The sequence below is a fragment of the Fundulus heteroclitus genome, chromosome 5 (genome assembly GCF_011125445.2).
Source record: "Fundulus heteroclitus isolate FHET01 chromosome 5, MU-UCD_Fhet_4.1, whole genome shotgun sequence".
In the NCBI taxonomy this organism is placed as follows: Eukaryota; Metazoa; Chordata; class Actinopteri; order Cyprinodontiformes; family Fundulidae; genus Fundulus; species Fundulus heteroclitus.
Genome location: NC_046365.1, coordinates 12,239,277 through 12,259,703, shown reverse-complemented (window position 1 = coordinate 12,259,703; position 20,427 = coordinate 12,239,277). Strand labels below are relative to the sequence as shown.

Below are 20,427 nucleotides of genomic sequence, written 5' to 3'. Positions count from 1 at the left end.
TAGTGAACAAGTGGGGGTTTGAGAAGACAGAGCATACACACAAAAAACAGACAGAAGCACTGATCCAGGAGTACTTTTAATACAAGAGAAAAGTAAAAAGGTAATGGTGGTACTGGCTCATTTAGTGTCCTCATCTGGGACAGAGAAACAGCTAAGCAGATAAGCTTTGAGGCAGTTTTCAAGTCTACAGGATCAAACGGAGCACACGCAATTAGTCACAGTAAAAGATCAGCCGATAGCTATGTCAAGGAGAGAGTCGAGGTTAACCACTGAAAGACGGGGCCAAGTGTACATCTGTATCTGAGTGTCGTAGTGTTTCCCAAGGTAAACATCAGCGGATGTTTAATTTGGCATTGAGGTGAAAGGCTTTCAAGTACCCATTACCAAATTATGGTAGAAATGTATAAATATTAACAGAAATACAAGCAGTCTTAGTGAGACGGAAGTTTCCAAATGTTACCAAGGGATAGCAGCTGACTGGGGTAGGTCAACATCTGTGGTTATACAGGGAATTGCAGGAAGTATTCATGAATTTTTAACATCTTGTTGCATTACAATCACACACCTTTTATGCATCTTATTGTGATTTTATTTGATAGAGCAACACATGGTAGTGCATGGTTTCCAAAATGTTTTACATTTAAAAATCTGAAAAAAAACCCAACAACGACTGCATTAGTATTTAGCCCAATCCCTGAGTCCCTTTGTAAATCGTTTTTAGAACCACCTTCTGCTTACAGCTGCAAGTCTTCTGAGGTATAGCTCTTCCATCTCTGCACATCTAAAAAAAAATGGCTGCCTATTATTCTCAGCTCAAGTTCAGTCTGGCATGAATGGAGAGCTGTAAGGTTTAGTTTTTCTTACAGGGTCACCATGCATTTAGCTCTGCCCATCTTCCCATCAGCTCCGACCTCTCTCCCTCTTCCTGCTGGGGAAAGAAACATCCCTACAGCATGATGCTGCCACCACCATTTAATGTTGTGGGTATTGTGCGTTCAGTGTTCTTGTTAGGAGTTGAATCCAGGCCAGGTATCTCCGTTTTAGTCTCGTTTGAGCAGAACATGAATACGTGCTCTGTTTACAACTTGGCTAGTGGCAAACTGCAAACAGGATTACTTATGACTTTCTATCAGTGACTGTGTTATTCTTGACACCGTAAAGGCTAAATATTGGAGTACATGGATAAAATTTCAACTTTCTTTTTCCACCTGAGCTTTGGATATTTGCAGCTCCTCCAGGGTTACTATGGGCATCTTGGTTTAGCATAAAACAAATCCCAGTAAAACACTTTTAAGTTTATGGCTGTAAAACACGTTAAGCTTGTAAAAAATATTTAAAGAAAAAAAAAAGGCCAGTACTTTTGCAAGGCACCTTGAGTACAAAAACTACACTGCCAGCAGAAATACACAAAGTACCTCTGAAATCCTCTGCAGCAACAAGGGTCATATGAAGAGAAACCTGAATATCGTACAGCGTTTTTGTCATTCATTTTCACCAAGTCGAGGCTTTTTGGGGTTCAAGGAGATTTCAGACTTTCTTGTAGCAGCAATGTTTGCAAAAAAAAAAAAGGGGATTTGGTCATACAGTAAAAAGTACAAAGAGAAAATAAAGCTTTAAATGCACTCTAATCCAATATATCTAATCTTAGATATATTTAAATAATCACATATTAAGACAAATATAAAACTACATAAACTGCTTTAACAACAGACCAAATAGAGAAATAAGCACTTTTGTCTCGCATATAGAAACACATGACGCTTTTGTAAGTGAACTGAACAACACTGGCTTTATTTGTGACAGTCAGGGTTATTTATCCCTTCTCAAAAGCAGATTAGTTCAAATTAAAAGCTTGGATGGTGATGACGCCCACAGAACTAGTTTTCCGCCTGGTCTTTAGTGTTTGATAGTTGGAAGGGAACTCTTGGGATGTCTGCCATTTGCATGCAAGGCTGGTTCCACTGCAGAGGAGAATGGGAGGCCCGAAGCCCTGATTGGTGCAGGAGTTGCTAGACAACAGATGTCCAGCCAGCTAGGAGGTGTACTACCTGTGGAGGAAGGAGAGAGAAAGAGAGGGAGAGCAGAGAGAAAGTAAAGGTTGGAAAATCCTGAGAAGGAGGAGTGTGGCTTTCGTGTGACAGGCGTTTGCAGTGTGCGTTTTGTTGGTGAGCACAGCAGCACATACTGTGCAACATGTTTGTGTGTGTGCCGTCGGGTTCGTTTAAAGGGAAGAAAACCTTATAAATTGATAAAGCCTTGACGCGTTGAATGTGTTTTCCACAAATATTCACATGGCGCTGAAAATAATTGTCACTTGACTAAGAAAACTTGAGGTTGGGGGTCAACACAACTGAGCTCTGGAAAGTTCCAGGTGAAATTAGAGTTGAGACAGAGTGACATAGTGAGACTGAGAGAGATTAGTGACCTTGCTCTGAGGGTCCTATTAAAAAGCACTGACGGCTGAGCTGTCCTTGTTTCAGGCTGAGCCGGTGCCGCTCTGCTCTTCTGTTTGTCTCTGCTGCTGGCAGCACAGTGAAATAATAATAATATTTAAACGGACACGTCCTCAGAGGCAACATTGGCAAATCAGCAACACCGCAAAGTAGCTGAATTAGGCTCTATGCGGAGGAGTGTGGGCCTTTGCAGAAGAGCCACATTGTGTCTGTTTTCCACAAGATGACATTCATAAGGCATTATAGAGATAGTTTAGGATTATTCAAGTAAGGTTATGGTAAAAAAGATCAAAGCAGTTAATATCTTAAAAACGATTTTGAAAATATCACTGTGGCTTAAATTCTGTATTATATGCTCATTAAGCTTCTCCATTTTTGCAGTCAGTGACAGTGGTGCAGGAGCCAGGATTTCCCCTGTAACCTGCCTGGCCACAGGGCCCGGTGGCACCAATTGAAGCCTCGCTTCTGTCAGTCCGCCTCAGGACTAGCGTCGGACGATAATTCAATAACAAAATATATAAATTAATAGAAGTGTGGTTCAATTGAAAAACAGGGCCAATAAAGACAGTTTAACAGGAGAACAGTTTTCCTTCCTTTTGCATTGTAGCTTATCATGTAGGTTCATGCTACGCCAAGCAATCACAAACACAGACCCAGAAACGCTCCGTCAGCAAGCTTCAAAGAGTTCAGAGAACACATGTTCTTTTTTTTTTTCTTGTCTTGAAGACTTAGTTTTGGTAAAAAGTTGGTTGAATAAAGGGTTGTGTTTGAATTCAGTGTTTATTTAAAAATAGGTCATTAAGCAACAGCATAAAATGGCCAGGGAAAGAGGTGGCGGTCCTTATCTGAAACATGTACTAAAAAGACAATATGCAATGTGCTTACTTGTCAGAGTAAGTGCCTAATGGAAAAGTAAGGCGGTTTACAAATCGAGAAAATTACATTCTCTTAAACTGGTATAACTTTTTACGTCCCTTTTTTTATAACATGATCCTGGTTTAAACGTTCATGAAATAGGATTCCCATGATCGACCATGACGTTTTTGAGATTAGAGTCGTAGATGGTAGAAGATGGTAGAAGACGGCCCTTCTCAGTTGCTCTTGGTTGGTGGTTCTTAGCTTCAGCTTTCAGTACCAACTAATCTGGATTTGTTCTGAAGGAAGATGCTTAGAGAGTCCTCCACTGCAGGTAAGATATGAACAGTTTATAACGTTCTTACAGGATTTCAGTGACGTACAATAATGAATTTTTAGAGCCAACTGCGAGAAAGCAAAACAATTTACATTTAACGGCTTTCTAATACAGCCATTGTGGTCTGGACACAACAATTTTTAAAGTAATGGAGTTAGTAGTTGTTTATCTTTTGTTGTCTTTATGTTTCAGATGCACAGAAAAAGATTTCTAAAATAAGGTTTTTGTGATTTGTTGCCTTTTTTGTTTTGTCCCTGCTCAGTTATTTACTCATGATAAGAAAAACACCTCTGCTTCTTTTCTTCTATTTCAGATTTGATAGAACTGACATAAAAACTGGAAAAAAAAACAAGGCTCTTATGTTTGTGATGTGTGGAATATGGAGGTGTTCACCTGCTGCTCTTTTTTTTTTTGGCCTTACTTTAGTTTCTCCTGGTTTTGTTGTCCTGGGGCGAAGCTGAAATGGGTCAATTCCAAAACTATAGCATGTTACTCATCACGGCGACTGCTGTTCTGACTCAGAGTCCAGTCAGTGGACTAGGGATTTCTCTGACAGACACATTTGTTTGTCACTTCATGTTCATGAAGTCAGATAAAATTAGTGTAATCGCCCCGCAGAGGAATGTGAGAGCCTGCCTGCGTGGGTTGCCATATCTTGTTTGGGGCTGTGCTGCAGTCACCTCTGTACCTTTTGGTGTTCTTTTTCCTGCTGGCATAGCATCATGACTCATCAAATTCTCAAAAGTTTGTTATTCGTATTTGACACATGGTGTAAACTACATATGACCTTCACTGTTTAAGCCTTATCTCTGGCCTTAAAAATAATGCTCACTAATTATCCCTGTATGAAAGTAGTGAGAAATTGGCAGAATACCTAACAAAACTGCACTTACTGTGTGAAGATTGTTAGTGGATTGGTATAAAGGTTAAATAGTGGGGGATACAGTCTCATATGGCAACAACAAACCACATGACTGTGGTGGTGATAACATTTTTTATTAAGATGCAACTGGTATTTAACATTTAAATGATTAATACAGAATATCGTTATTTACTTTGTCTTCTTATTTGAGTAGCATTTAGTTAGTTCCTATGCCTTACTTATCTGGAATAAACTATCAGAAGACGGTAAAAGTGCTCAAACCCTGAATTCATTTAAATAAAGGTTAAAACCTACATGTTTAGAGTTGCCTTTAAATGTTAATGGTGAACTTGTCTTATACTACATCTTGACCTGCTGCTACTACTCCCCTGCTATGGGCTTTCCTCTGTAATGTTTTTTTTTTGTTCGTGTACACTTTGAATCATCTTGTGACTGAAAAGTGCTACATAAATAAACTAGCCTCGCCTCATTTGGAATATTGCTGTATTTATGCATGCACTTATTGCCTTAATCTGTGTTGTCGTCTCCAGTCCGGAATCACTACAGAGCTCCAGTTTAAAATAGTATGATCTGTTAATTCGTATGGATTCATCGGCTGGCCAAAATGCATCTTGATGCATTATGGCATCTAGTTGTGGTAAAGACTACTTTTTGATATCAAAATTGTGCATGGTAATGGAAAGAGAGGGGATTTAAGGGACTCTGAATGTGGCATAGCTGTTCATGCTAGTATGGACCAATATGCCTTGTAGATGTGGGCGATCAAAAGAGAATGATCAGATTGGTTTCAGATTATAGTAACAGTAGATCATAGAGATTATATTACAGTAACAACAACTTAAATGACCACCAGTGAAACTACAACATTCCTGATTTTACAACTTATTGAATTTAAGGGTAAATGGGCTACAGCTGCAGAAAACCACACCAGGTGTTTGCGAAAAATAGCAAACTTAGGACTCTTAGAGGAAGAGTTCAGCAGGAATGTGGAAGACAACTCTACAAGCCAATTTAAAAGCCTAAGTTACTGTGGAGTGTAGGATATTCCAAGGTGATGCTTTGTTTCTGCTCCTGTTTTGTAAAGTTCTGAATCCCTTCAGTCAAATTGTCGCAAAGAGCAGCGATGACGACAGATTTCCAAACTGAGCCACCATATACAGTCACATTGAATGAAGCAGATTATCTTGATTAATTATACACAAACTTATGATTCAAGCCTGTATTTCTATATTAAGATTTTGCAGCTAATGAAAACACATTTAGGATTAGAGACTGTCTGATCTGCTCCAAAGTTCACTTTACAGATTTCAAATGTAGGGCTTTATGAGGAAGGTTTTGCCGTAGCCATAACAAGAATGACGATAAGGACCATTAAAGCACAAAACCACAGACTTCTGATTGCACTGTAATTGTTGTTATAGGTTAGATATTGGATATTCGTATTGCCCTGATTCACCGGAGTGTCCTTTGGGCTAAATCCTGCTGCAGTGGGCAGCTTCTCCCAGCCTTCTCCCTCTTCCCCAAGTGGTTCGATCAGGGGCCGCAAACATGTTTTTGAGCCAAACACTCTTTAGAGACAAAGCTTAATAGCTTTTAAGCTTGTGTATAATGAGAGAAATTTGCAGAACATTTGCAGAACATATTTAGGTTATTAGCACCTGTCTGCTTATAATTAAGAGTGCTGAAGTGTTCTTTTTCTTTTAAGTTTTGTAAATAGTAAAATTAGATTTCAGTTTGACACACTCAGTTCACGGTGGTCCTTAATATTAATGCTGTTGCTCTTTAGTTGAACTTTTCCCTGGACTTGCTCGGGAAAACCTTCTGGTTTCTCCTGGTCCCTTGGCCAATCAGAGAACAGCAGTCTGTTCATGTCACATTTCAGCCCTACGCAGCTCCGGTCATGCTACCTCCTGAGAAAAGATGAAAAAAGCCAGCCTGGTACGAAAAAAAAAAAAAACCTTGCAATTAAAATGCTCACAAAGGGCCCACTAGGCCAGGTGGAGCCTGTGAAAAAGGGGCATTAGATTCGTTAACAAAGTAGACCAAGATAGATTTTTTTTCTACCTCTAGAGACAGTGTAATGAACCCCCCCCCCGCTCTAAACAATAACAGTAACCAGTAAAGCAAAACTCAAAATTGTAACTCATTCTCCCAAAAAAAGTACTGGAAAGGAGTTTGAATATAAAAGTTTCATAATACTGATCAAAATAGAATTATTCAGAAAAAGATTGTGTTGGTTTTTTTTGTCTTAAAACAACAATCTGTGCACTTTTTCATTTGACAAGATACACTCTTAGAAGTCATTCTAGCTTACTGTGCTGCTTCATTGTGCTGTTTTATTTATTTTTGTGCTCTTTGTCGCCTGTTTGTGGCATGTTAACCACGCACACATCAGGTCACATTATTTCTGTCAAGCCTTTCAGTTCTGGTAAGCAAAAAGAGCAGGCTGATTCGAAGCCAGCACGAGCAGACGGACTCGACATAAACACGCTGACAGTGACATTAACACTGTCCTCTGTCCTCCACTGAGGCAAACCTGAGCTGCGGCTAGCTTCATGTTGGATTATTTACGCGGCCAATCATCGCGGTGCCCGAGAAACATCGTTAATGTTTGTGTGTTTGTGTCTCCTCTGCTTCTCTTCTAGATCATCAAAAGCTGGAGCGAGAGGCGCGGATTTGTCGTTTACTAAAGCACCCCAATATCGGTGAGTGCTGAACGTACACCAGAACACACACTTCTTATCCTCGGGTCTCTTGCGATACCTGCAATGGCTATTCATCTTCGAGGCACAGTTATGAGACCGTTATTTTGGAAAAGGGAATAGTAAATGTGTGAGTGTGTGCATTTGTTTGCATGCTAGAGTACCTAATGATGATGTGCCTGTGCAACCTTCCAGAAAGATACAGGAACCCACACTGAGAACCACTGACCTCTTACACTCCTACCTCCTCATTACAACGCCAGTAGAAGCTGTTTCTCCTCTTATGTTTTGTTTCTTCATTCTTGCAGTATTTTCAGAATGAGCTCAATACTTCAGATCATTTAGATTCATTTTATAGAGATGTGTGCAACCATTGTGGCAGAGTTTAATACAGTTGAAATCAATGCTCCTCCTACTAAATATGGAAAAGTCCCTTCCACAAACAGATCCACCTTTTGATAGTTGAATTGTCTCTTTATTTTTTATTTTTTTTAAGTCATTCTTTGATTTCTTATGTGAGCTGATTGTGTTTTTGTGAAATCTCCTCCACAGTAAGACTCCATGACAGTATATCAGAAGAGGGTTTCCACTATCTGGTGTTTGATCTGTGAGTAACAGACTCCTTCTGCCTAACTGTCTCGCACACCAACCAGCACAGTCACGTTTTACATCCCTCGTTGCTTAAATAAGATCAAACTGTCTTTTATTTCTCAACATCCTGAGACTAAATGAACCACGTGACCCAAATGACCCAATGTCTCGCATGCAACATGGATTAAACCCATCGAACTAGACTCTGCAGTAATTACAGATTTTACTGCTTCCTTGAATAATTGTGTGATACATTGTTAGGATTTCTGTTAATATAGCCGGTTCCTGTGAAGTGTGGTGACAATAGTTACGTTTCCATCAACGTTTTTTTAATGCACAATTTGAACTATCGCATTAGAAGGGGTTGATGGAAATGGCAAAATTGGAATTAACTCACTAAATTTCGCAAAAAAGTTTTCACGCTCGCTTGAGGTGGTTTTTGACTTTTTTGAAAAACAGTAAATGTTCCAAAGAGGAGATAGAAACACAATTGTCAAATCAGTTCTGACATAGTGAACGTTTACCTCACAAGATTGATCAGCTGCGTCCTCACAGATATTCCCATAACGCTAGAGAAAAGGTCAGGAAAAAACAAAAGTTACGTGTGGACCGACAAAAAGGCTGGAGCATTTTTAAGTCTCATCCGTAAAAATAAAAAATAAAAATCAGCACATTCATTAAAGCCTTGCTCCATTACTGATCTGTGGTCTGTGCCAGTTAGCAACATCTACTTCCTGTTTATTACAGTCAAAGTATGACAATGTTACACTGTGCATTGTCTTTTTTGCGATATTTTAAAAGTTCGCTCAAAATTCGCATGAGAATTGGATGGAAACACATCTAATTATAAATGATTTGAAAACCTTTTTCCCATCCTTTGAGTTTTGGGCAAAATGTACATGATATATGTCAGAAATACTTAATAGTGGAAAAAAACCTAAAAAAAAAAAAAGGCACCAGGAACTGGGCATCAGAAGTAAACACACAGTTAAACTTATACTAAGTTAAAGCACCCTTCGATTGGGTCTTCTTTGGTGTAGGGTGGGAGCCTATTATGCTTTATCTTGACTAGGCAATATTCTCCTGTTTTGTCTCGCTAAAGTTGTCCAAATTTTGAATCTCTTGTCCACGGCCCTCTCCAGGTGACCCCACAGATTTTCCATCTGATTTATATCTGAACTTTGGCTAGGCCAAACCCATTCGTCAACTTTATTTTTCTTCTGGTGAAGCAAAGCTTTTCTTGTTTTAAATCCATGCCTAGATTCAATGTAAAGCAGAAAAATGAAACCCCTCCTCATCTTCAGCTATTTGGTAGACACAAGACGTTTGTCTCAAAACTGACTTATTCTGAAATTGTTCAAAGTTTCACCAACCTTCGAAAAAAATCCCCCAGAATTATGCTCACAGCTGTTTTCATTTAATACGCACCTTTTGGAATTATGACCTGAAACTGGAATTTTGGTTTCGTCAGACACATTTGCACATATTTTAAGGAGCTCTTAGCCAGGCCTGGATTTTTTTTCTTTACAAATACATCTGTCTGGCAACCTTACTCCTTAGCCAAGACAGATGGAAAGTACATCAGGTCATTGTCACAAGTAGAACGCAATCAGGACTCGCCAGAACCTCCTGCAGCTCCTCCAGTGTTGTTGTTGCCACCTAGCAGCCTCCCTCCTAATTTCATTCCCGTCTTTCTGTCAGTTATAGAGGAGTGTCCAGATTGAGTGATGTCACAGTTGTCTCATATTTGCTTATTGATTACGACCTTCACTTTGCCGTAGTAGGTAAATAATGCTGCAAATTTTACTTTGTGTTTATCTCCTGACTGATGCTTTTGTGCAAATATACTTTTAACATTTCAAATACCCACATAATCAGTGGAGTTAGCATAAAGCCTGGAAGTTATCTGGCATTCAACAAAAAAAAAAAAGTTTTCACTTAAATTGTTGCAAAGAAAAAAATAGCTGAAACAATCAGCCGCTGAGTTCCCTCGGGTGCAGTTAAATATAAAAAGCTACATTTATCATTCTTTGAACTGTTGACTGTTAAACTATTTCCTCACACGGTGTCCAGCACTGTAATGAGAGGTAGACCTGCTAAATATCAGGATACAACCAAGGTACTTATCCCCTAATCTTTTGGGTGTAAATGCAAAAAAAGAGTCCAGAATGGCAGTAAGTTTTGTTAAGTATTCAAAACGCTTTAGCTGCGTCCAAATACAGGGGCTGCATCCTTCGAAGGCTGCAAAAGCAGGACGTGAGCGGCTGTGAAATTGGACAGTCTGGCCTTCACCAGCTGTTCCTGCCCTTACCTCAGCATAGCTGCTGTCGCCTAGCAACAGTGACGGCGTGAAGCACAGAGCTGCGAAGCCCTAAAAATGGAGCCCCAATGTTTGCTCCAGGTTTAGTTGTTGTTAATTTAGTCCTTGAGGAACACCAGCAGTTGTACCATTGTTGTAGGCATGTGTTAAAGATGAGTGAATTATTCATTTCCACATATATTCCCCACCCACCCAATAAGACATTAAGATAAATTATTTACGTTAATCATGGTGGTATGAAGCTTAACTCCAATCTCAGCCAAGCTGATTGGCTGAGCAACAAACGAATCACCTGGAAATAAACTATACGTTAATCCTCATGTATCATCTGACTGAATTATGTCTGTGTTTAACTTTCACACATTGATGAAAGTCAGTGGCAGTGAGCAAACGTGGTGTTGGGAGTCGGGCGTTCTCTCTGGGTAAAGCGAGCCCTGACCGCCCAGTCAGCAGGCAGCGAGGCGACCTGGCTGTTAGGGCAGCCCAATACGTTGGAGCACTTCTGCAACTAAGTGAAATCACAATAACCTGAGCAGATATTTGTGTCCAAAAGAGACTATATATTCAAAAGGAAATGGAAAAAAAGAAAAGTGCAGAAAAAGGTTCAGGGCTAGTTAGCAGCAGCTGTTTTTCTAGATCTATAGTCTATTTGGTCAAACACATCCATCATTAACCCACAAAGATGAGCCATCGCTGAGCTGCTTCTTGCCATTTATAAATCCTAAGTGGAGACGGTTTTATCCCGCACGTATGTGTATTGTTTTCATAAATAATGCTGACAGAGCAGGATCACGCAAGTGTCATACAGCTTTAACGTTGGCGTTAAATTTAAATCTACGTCTGCCTGCTCCATTCTTATCGGAACAATATGGGCTGATGAACTCTGTGCAGCAAGTCTTTCTTTGGCAAGCAATAGAGTATATATCACCTCATTTGCATGGGAGCTGTGGGAGTGTGTTTGTTTTGGAAAGGCCCTTGACCACAGATCGCTCCTCGTGCGCCACTCAGTGTTGGCAGAACACTGCTCCCTAGGGGATGGTTTAAAATGCAGAGAAAATGTTCACATCTATGGGACTATAAAGGGAAAATATATTTTTTATTTTCCTACTTGTAGTCAATGATTTCTACTCACTCTATCCATCCATTCTATCTTTCTCATGCCTTTGATCTGAGAAACTGGATTGCCCTTTTTACAAGTCAGCAGGACCGGGCCTGCGACTATCTCTCTTGACAAGCCAGAGGCACGCCAACTTCTATCCCTCATGCCCCATTGGTCCTTTTACAAAACACATGGAGAAACCCCACCTTAATTAAGCTTTGAAGTTTATTCAATTATGATGAGGCCTTTCCACTGTTAGATCTTGTTTTTTCAATGGTACGATGTGCATGGAACTGAGATGCCAACCACATGGCAAAGAGTAAATAATAGACTGTGGAACATCAATGTCTCCATTTGTAAAAGTAGTAGCAGGTTTCTGTTTCTACTTTCCATTTTAGACCAACAGAAGCCAGCAGTCAAAGTTTTAAGGCTTCCTGAAATTTTCATTATACTTCTTTTTTTAACTAGTGAGGAAAAAACAGTTTTTTGCAAAACAATTGCTCAGTCCCTTAATTCTTCACCTTTTAGCTCGTTCAATCCAGCCTCCCCCCCCCCCCCACCCCATGTGCCGTGGTTTAATATAGAAAAAAGATAATTTATCTCAAGGGGTGAAGTCAGATGGTTTATTGTTAGATGATAAAATAAACACATTATAAATAAGTTGATTGGGGTTAACGTTGTATATTTTTTTAAATTTGCTCGCCAGTTTGATAACAAAATCAGGCACCCATGGTCAGAGGCGTGTTTTCAGCAACTGCACAATTATTATTTTAAGAGTGGGATGTAAGAATTGTGAATTTTTGATGCGGGATTTCACCAAAATAAAAATGTTTTTTTTAACAAGATTGCTTTACAAAAACACTTTGGTTAAATAAGGCGATAAGGACCTGCAGATTTACTTATTACTTATACTGATATTCAGAACGCAAAAGTGTAAAGGTTGACCCACTTTAAGTCGAGAAATTGCTGAGAGAGCCTTCTTTTTATTTATTGCTTTTATTTCTGGATGTTGAGCTACACAATGAATGAAAGCAAAAATAAACCCACCTGAATAACAAATTTCAGCCTAATTTAACGCAAGAAACGTAATAAATCGGGCTGAAGCATCTGGGGCTTTCTTGGCGGCTGTTTCACCAATATTAATAATAAAAATCTTCTGGTAACTTCAGTAAAAGGCCAATACTTGTGCTAGGTACGTGTGAGACTTTAATCATTCAGGACACTTTTAAAAAAATTTTTTCTCATAATTTAGATTTATAGACCCAATTGTTTTCCTTTGCTTCCTATGAGAAACTGCTCTGCCTGCCAGTGGTTAACTTTAGCTACAAGTCCTACATATGTCCAAAGGAGTACAAATGAGGGACAATGAAACGCTCTCCATCAGTTTATAACCAGAGAGAGAGAGAGGATCACGACAAACTCATGTTGTCATTGTGTCCCTGCAGGGTGACAGGCGGAGAGCTGTTCGAGGACATTGTAGCCAGGGAGTACTACAGTGAAGCTGATGCCAGGTAGCACCCACGTCCCTCTCCAACACAGATACACACACACGTTTGTTTAAAGTGAGGACTGTGCCTTTTCTTCCATAGACTTCCATTCATTTTCAAGCCTTTCTGTGGCCTAACCCAGACCCTGGCCCTAACCTTTACCAGTTTATTCCTAACCCTAACCTGAACCTAATTGACACTTTTTAGTTCCAAACTGGCCCAGAACAAAAGTGAGGAACTGTTTTCGGTTCTCACTTTACATCAAAGTCCCCGTCTTTAATGGTAAAATGAGCAGAAAATGTTCTCGCTCAGCTGCAAATACAAGAACACACACACACACACACACACTTTCCAAAAGACACACTCCGTTGACCAGAGCAGTCATAATGCATCTTTGTCTGCTACAGTAGGGAACTTTTCGTGTGGGTATGACGCCGTGTTTGTGTGTTAGCATATGGCCGTCCCAGAGGTATGGTACAGCTGCCTTTACTCCGAGGCATCTCTGGGAGTTATTTATACGAATGATTAATGACATAAAGCCTGCAGTATTAATCACGACCAACCTAGCTTACAGTGCCAGCTTTGTACTGGAAGACGGCATCCCCTGAGAAACACGAGGAAAGGGAGCGTTTGTGTGTTGTTTTAGTTTTCTTTCCATGCAGGCCATGCAACTTTGGTGTTATGTAGTTTAATAGATTAAAGGTGATGTAAACTGTCCTCTTGTCATCTGACCTGTCATCCATCAGGTAAATGCTCTGAGACAAAGAGTGTAGCGGGGTTCATTGTTATGAAATTATCTCTTTACTCTCCCCTGTCCGTTACTTCCCCCGCTCCTTTAATCCCCTACCTCCATCTCGCTCTATGAACTTTCCTTTCCATTCACAATCCTTTTCATCTCTCTGTCTTCAGCCACTGCATACAGCAGATCCTGGAGAGTGTCCATCACTGCCATGTTAACGGGATTGTTCACAGGGATTTGAAGGTTTGTATGACCAAAGGCATTGCTGCAAACTCAGACGATTTGAAGCAGAGGACAACATTTAGAATGTCCTCTTTTCCTTGATAGAGATGCGTTGTTTAGTGGTCTATTTCCAATTTTTTTGTTTGTTTGTAAAGCTCTGAACCTGCTGCTGCAGTTGTAGCTCATTCTCATTTCTGTTACACAACTGTAATGCCTAACCATTTAAAAGCAGCTTTCAAAAAATATGATAAAATATTTTTTTTCCCAATATTCCTGGCTGAGCAGCTTAAGGTTGCACAATATTTTGCAAAATTATCATTATATCAATGTATGCAATATGTGCATCGCAAATTACTGCCTGCGCTGCGATAAATGTAGAGTAATTACTTAAATGCTATGCTTTCAGGTGCTTTATGCCTGTTATAGCTTTGGTGAGATTTATTTATTATGCCATGATGTTTCAAACTGCAATACTAAAACCATGCTTCTCAGATGGAAATATATATATTTTTAAGTAGCTGGATACTGGACTACGTCATTTGGGTTCTGTTTATTCTGAACACAAAGCAAAATGTTAGTGACACAAACACACAACTAGTATTTTGTTAAATTATCCAAAGTCATATCATCATTCACCATTAATATCACATATTCCAAGTTTTCCTACTATCATGGAGCCCGAGATCAGACATTCAGTATTTATACTGGTAACGCAGGCGATTACAAACTGTTTGACAGAGAGCAGTGGCTCTAAAACTGAATTATTTGGAGTTGACATTTTAAATTAACTTTAGAGTCACAAATTAGCAATGGCACCATTAGCCTTACTAACTCTAAACAGCAGTCTTTGTATGCATTCTTTATTAACTGTAAATCCTTACATTACCTTTAAGAGTTTCAGGCTTCTAAGTTTTTCAAATCCTACTTGTTATGTGGCAGACTAAGGATAAAAAAAGTCAAAATATAGATGGATAAAATGCGACATGACCGTTCAGACTATGGACGCTTAGAAAAAAGTCCGATACGTATCCAAATTAGTACCACATATGGAAGTGGCACAGGTCGGACTTTTTGGAGGAAAAAGACAGATATACTGTAGGTTGCATATGGATAAAATGATCGGATTTGGGTCGCATTTCTCTGCATTGGCAATGTAGCCATAGTCTGAATGAAACAGACATGTTGGGTCTTGACTTAGAAAATACAGTTTTTTAATTCACTTCTTAAAGGGAGTGTCAAAATATATTCAACTCATGATAAAGGACAATTCACAATATTGGGCTTCTGAGATAAAAGCAAGATTTTAGTGATATTTATCAAAAAACAAATGTTCCTCTATTATTTGTTTTTACTAATAGTTCATGTTTTACTCATGATAAACTGTTTTAAAGAATATATTATCAGTTTAGAATAATTAAAGGAGATAGTGACAATTTTAACTCCTCCAGGCCAGTAGGTGGCGTCCACTTTCGTTCCAACTCTCAACTGTACTGTTTGCCAGTCGGTTGCCAGGTCCTTTAGTTAGCATTAGCAAACATTTAATTTACCAGTCCAGAAGGAAAGCGGCAACTTCTGCATGGCTTCTGACTCCTTTGCTTCCTTAAGTCGACACCATCGTTGAAAAGCTTGGTCGATGTTCACAATCTTTGTGCTTCTTTTTTGGTCCGCTTGAATCTGATAAATGTAACACAGAGAAGAAGCCATTTCTCATTGCTATCACGACACTACTACAATCTGGCAACGCTTGAGCTTCATCTCACGTGACTTCAACCTATTATTCCTACTGGTGCAGAATCCTTCCTTGTCGAGTTTGGAATTGTAACTAGAAGTAAATATTTACATGTTTTGGACCTGTCAAAATGTATAAAACAATTATTTATATACTATATTATTTTCAGTAAAATAATACTTTTATTCTGCACCACTCTAGATGTTCTGAGGATCTATTTTTGAAAAATGTATCGTTTTAATGAAAAAGTTGTGGCTATGACCATTAATTCCATGTTTGGTTAGCAAATCTACAGTCATTTTCATACTTATATGTCCTGTTTTGTGTTTTCACAAAAGGAAAAAAGGTTTCCTAAATTTCTAACTTTCTCAAATAATCTGTGTTCAATCTAGAAGTATCTGTTTCAGATTTATTCAGTCTAGGTATTTTCTTTTTTGACCTGCTGATGGTAAAGACCAGGCTAATTTAGAAGCAGTAAATAAGCTATTTAGGTTAGCACAGACCGGACATTTTGAAGCAGATGCCAACATTTCGCATGTTTAGAAATTAATTTTTATCCAGCTGCGGAATTACCACAACATTAGAAAAGGTTGATATCTTGTCTGTCAAAGCGGTGAGGTTGGCGTGGATTGAGAAGTTATTAACATTTGTAAGATTTTGTTGGAAAAGATGCCCTTTGCTGAAACCATGTGAAGCTCTTTAGGTGCCTCATAATCTCAGGATATTCTTCACTGTCATGTAAATCTGATTGTTGATGCGAGTGCCTGTGCTCCGTGAGCTGTATGTCTGCCATAAACCGCCAGCTTTGCAGGCTGTCTGTGTTTGGAGTCTGTAAATGTTAACAAAATGTATTATTCATTAGAGCACACTGTCTCACTGGCCTTAGGTTAGCAAAGACCTTTCCGCTCCTCTGTATGTGTGTGGGCCTGTCTTTCAGAAAGTGTGTACATGTGCATGCTGTGGGCACAGACATATCTTTGATTCTGCTAAACTGTGCCAGTATGCTTGGTTTATAGTGTGTGTGTGTGTGTGTGTATATATATATATATATATATATATATATATATATATATATATATATATATATATATATATATATGAGTCACACATTTTGACACCTCTTTTTACCCACTCCTTCTCCTCTATCTTTTGCTGTGGGCTTTGCTCCCACTCATACATTTTATCAGTATATTTGTGGCTTTATGGACAAGAACACTCGTTCTCCACCAAGCCTCTCTTTCTTAATCCACGAGGCTTCTGGAAACAAGTCCATAGTCCCAGCACACAAAATGTCCGCGGTCACCTTGAGAGTCAGTCCTTGTGCACGTTTGTGTCTGTCATCTGTGTGGCAGAAAGGGAGTTGCCTCAGACACTGATTTAAGAGCAGTTTAGTGTCACTAAGACCTAATGGCTTTGATTAGGCGTTGGTTTGGCTAATCTGATTTTAGATCTGTGTCTGTGGGCAGCATGATCCCTGAGCGTCTGACCTCTCACCTCTAACCTGTTTGACTCCGCCCCCCCCAGCCTGAGAACCTTCTGTTGGCCAGTAAGCTGAAGGGGGCGGCGGTCAAGTTGGCTGACTTTGGGCTGGCTATCGAGGTACAGGGGGACCAACAGGCATGGTTTGGTGAGTATTTATACATCTGTTTCTCCAGTCTTAGTTGTTCTATGATGCACCTATTTATTATTTAGATGCAATAAAAGATTTAGAACATGATTTCTTAATTATCTTCTAAATACTTACTCCAGAGTGAGGAAACGTATAGCCTTCAAACCATAAATAAAGCTGTCATTGTATAGCAAATAGAAAATCTGAACACAGGGATTACCAGGTGTTAACTAAGTCAACACACAGGACATTCTTAAAATTAAAAGCATCTGCTGTTTGATTCATTTATCGCTTAAATTAAAAGGTTCTAACCCATTTCTACATTTTTTCTTTCAGAATTCACAGAGCCATTGCAATATTTTTTCTGACATTATGAAGTGTGTGTTTTTTTATTTTATTTTTTATTTTAGATTTCGTTAAATATTTGTGTATTTATTTATTTATCTCAGCCCAAAGACATCTCTATAAAAACCCTGACATCTAACATTTAGGTCTGACACTATGAATTTAGGTTTTTTGACCTCTTAAAAATAAACACATATTAGAATAAATGTCTCATTTAGTTCATTTCAGAAGATAGAAAATGGACAGAACATTTATTTATGAATATAGGTAATGCAGGCTTAATGCAGACATCTATTCATTTTTAAACTATTATTTGTGCAAATTGATTTGCATGTGATCAAACCATCAGTAAGGAGGTAAAGCATATAACATGGTACATTCCACAAATCCACGTTATTAACCTTAATACAGACACATCTTCCCTATTGGATTCATACATGGGATCTGGATGAAACTGGAACATTAAGGACTTTTTTTTACCGACTAGTTTTTACCAACCAGTTCTCACCACATTTGCAGAGCTATAGTGTTAAAGAAACATGGAAAAGTATTTGCACCCTTACAGATTTCTTTTTTCATTTTTTTTAAATGATAAATGTTTGAGATCATAAAACTTTTAGTATTAGATAAACCAACCTGGCTTTATGTAAAAAAAAAAAAAAAAAAAAGTAATTGTCCATGTTGTTAAGCCTGAATTAACTGTGATTGACCACATTTTTTACTTCCTATATGACTAGCCATACCCGGGCAGATTACAGTCAGACAATTAAAAATCAAGAAATAACCTAATTGGAATCTACCTTATGACTTGAAGTCAGCTTAAAGATCTTAAAACCATACACATTATGCCCTGGACTAAACACAATCAAGAACAGATGAGAAACAAAGTCATTTGACAAGACATCTATCCATCTTATAAGGTTACAAAGGTATTTTTCCCCCCTTTTTTTTATAAAGGTATTTATAAGATTTTGGTGCTCAAGTGAACCACAGTGATAAGCATTATCCACAAATGGAGAAAAGATGACAAGGCCGGCCTACCAAAATTACCCTAAGAGTGACTGATCCAGAAGGTTTCAAAAGAACCCAGAAGATCTATAAATCAGTGACACTCCATGCTGCCTCACTTTCCTCAGTTAAGTTCATGATCCAATAACAAGCAAGGAACTGGGCAAAAACGTCACCCATGGGAGAAATCCAAGGCCAGAACCAATGGGAACCACAAAGAACACAAAGGCCCATATTCAATTTGCCACAAAGATCTGGATGATCCTCTAGAGTTTTGAAAAATATTTTCTGGACTGACAAGGCAAAGCAGGTTTATTTCTAGAGGACCAATACACAGGTTAGTTCAAAATGCTTTACATTAAAACAAAGGAGCAGTGACGAGATGCATTAAAACACGAAATACATAAAAAAGAAGAATGTAAAAAAAAAAATGAAGCATCACATAAAGAAACAACACAAATTGAAAATAAATATAAAGCTCAGACATGATGGGAATGTATCAATAAATCTTTGACCTTTATAGGTAAGCTACAGTTAACCACACTGTTTTCAGTCCTGATTTAAAGGCATCAAAGGCTTTCTGCAGGTTTTCAGGGACCTGCTTCCAGAGCTCAGGAGGATATAAGCTAAATGCTGCCTCCCCCTGTTTAGCAATGGTTCTGGGATCACTGAGTGAGCAGGTCTTTAAGTGGCTCATACCTGATCAGCATGCAAATTTGGAATCCTGTTAACTGCTGACAAATACTCAACCTAGGCGAGCAGACATTGCAGCATACAGATACCCAAAACACATAAAACACAGCAGAACTAGCATCAAGCATTACCCTTTAAATACACCATAAAGCATTCAATGTGATTATGAACAAAAAATAGTTGCCTTCATACAGACAAATATGTGGTAGTCCCCTGTCAATCTCTGCTCTGTTGAGCTACTCATTATGTCATTCAGCCGCATATCAATTTTTTTTTCATTTTTTTTTTTTAGACTTCCTTTAGGATTTTGGAAAAGAATAAACACCCTCTAAATGTTTGGGATAGTATGCTGAATTGTACTTTCCCCACTGACAACGTTTAGCAATTTTTTGTAACCTTTTTAACGTGTCCTGTCTGGCTGTGTAGCATTAAGAACTGCTGTCTTAATGCCAAAGAGAGACCAACAGATTTTACTTTCACGAGTCAAGCCTTGCTGCATTTGCCATAGTGCTCCACTTGATATATACATCAAAAAAACGTATTAGATATTATTTTGGGATTATTTCAAGTTCAGTGGACACATAAATGGAAAAATAAAAGAGAAAGAAAAGAAGGAGCGGGAAACAATGAGACAAAATGCTAAAAGGGAGAAAAGGTGACAAAAACAGAACAGAGGGAAAAGAGAATACAAGATAACGGAGATGGAGTCTGCTTCTACACCTGCAGAAAGAGATATAGAAAGAACAGCAAAACCGACAAAAAAAAAATCACAGGTACAAACATCCAACGCCTTCATAACATAACAGAAAAATATGCATTATTATTTAATACAAGATGTATTTAGTGACAGCCAAAGTTGATGATAGAGTTTTCCTGTATAGAAGTGAATCTGGAAGCACCTGGATCCAAGCACCTGTAGGTGTTTGTGAGATTGTGCTTGTATATGTAAGGTTTATCCATTAGAAAAATGCTCAATAGTGGTTGTGAGGAGCCAGGGAAACCAGAAGCCCAGATGCCTGAAAGGGCCCCCAGAGCAAAGGAGCCCCAGAGAGACAAGCACAGGGACAGCTGCCTCCTCCATGCCATGGAAGAGCATTGGAGGGTCCCAGGAAACCCCCCCAGCAGCCACAGTGCCGAAGCCCTCGGGAACTGCAGTGATGAGCCCACGGGTTCCGCCAGCAGCCAGCTGCGCCAGAGCGGATCCCCATTACAGATTTTTTTTAATAAATCCCACCTTAATGTGTTCACATCAACTCTGAAATCTGTTGAGGCCAATGACTATTCAGTGCTGTGTATACTATAGACCAGGCATGTCCAGCTTTAGTCCTCGAGGGCCAGTCTCCTGCCTGTTCTAG

The 20,427-nt window shown here is 39.0% G+C and overlaps 1 protein-coding gene across 1 annotated transcript in view; it reads left to right on the top strand.

Annotated features, from left to right (window-relative positions):
- camk2d2 (calcium/calmodulin-dependent protein kinase (CaM kinase) II delta 2) overlaps positions 1–20,427 on the top strand; it is a gene marked incomplete in the record, with an annotated part of 100,312 nt that overhangs the window by 55,887 nt on the left and 23,998 nt on the right. The window contains 5 exon segments of the mRNA XM_036136916.1: positions 7,176–7,233; positions 7,783–7,837; positions 12,686–12,751; positions 13,637–13,709; positions 16,942–17,044. Coding sequence (XP_035992809.1) covers positions 7,176–7,233; positions 7,783–7,837; positions 12,686–12,751; positions 13,637–13,709; positions 16,942–17,044 — 355 coding nt within the window.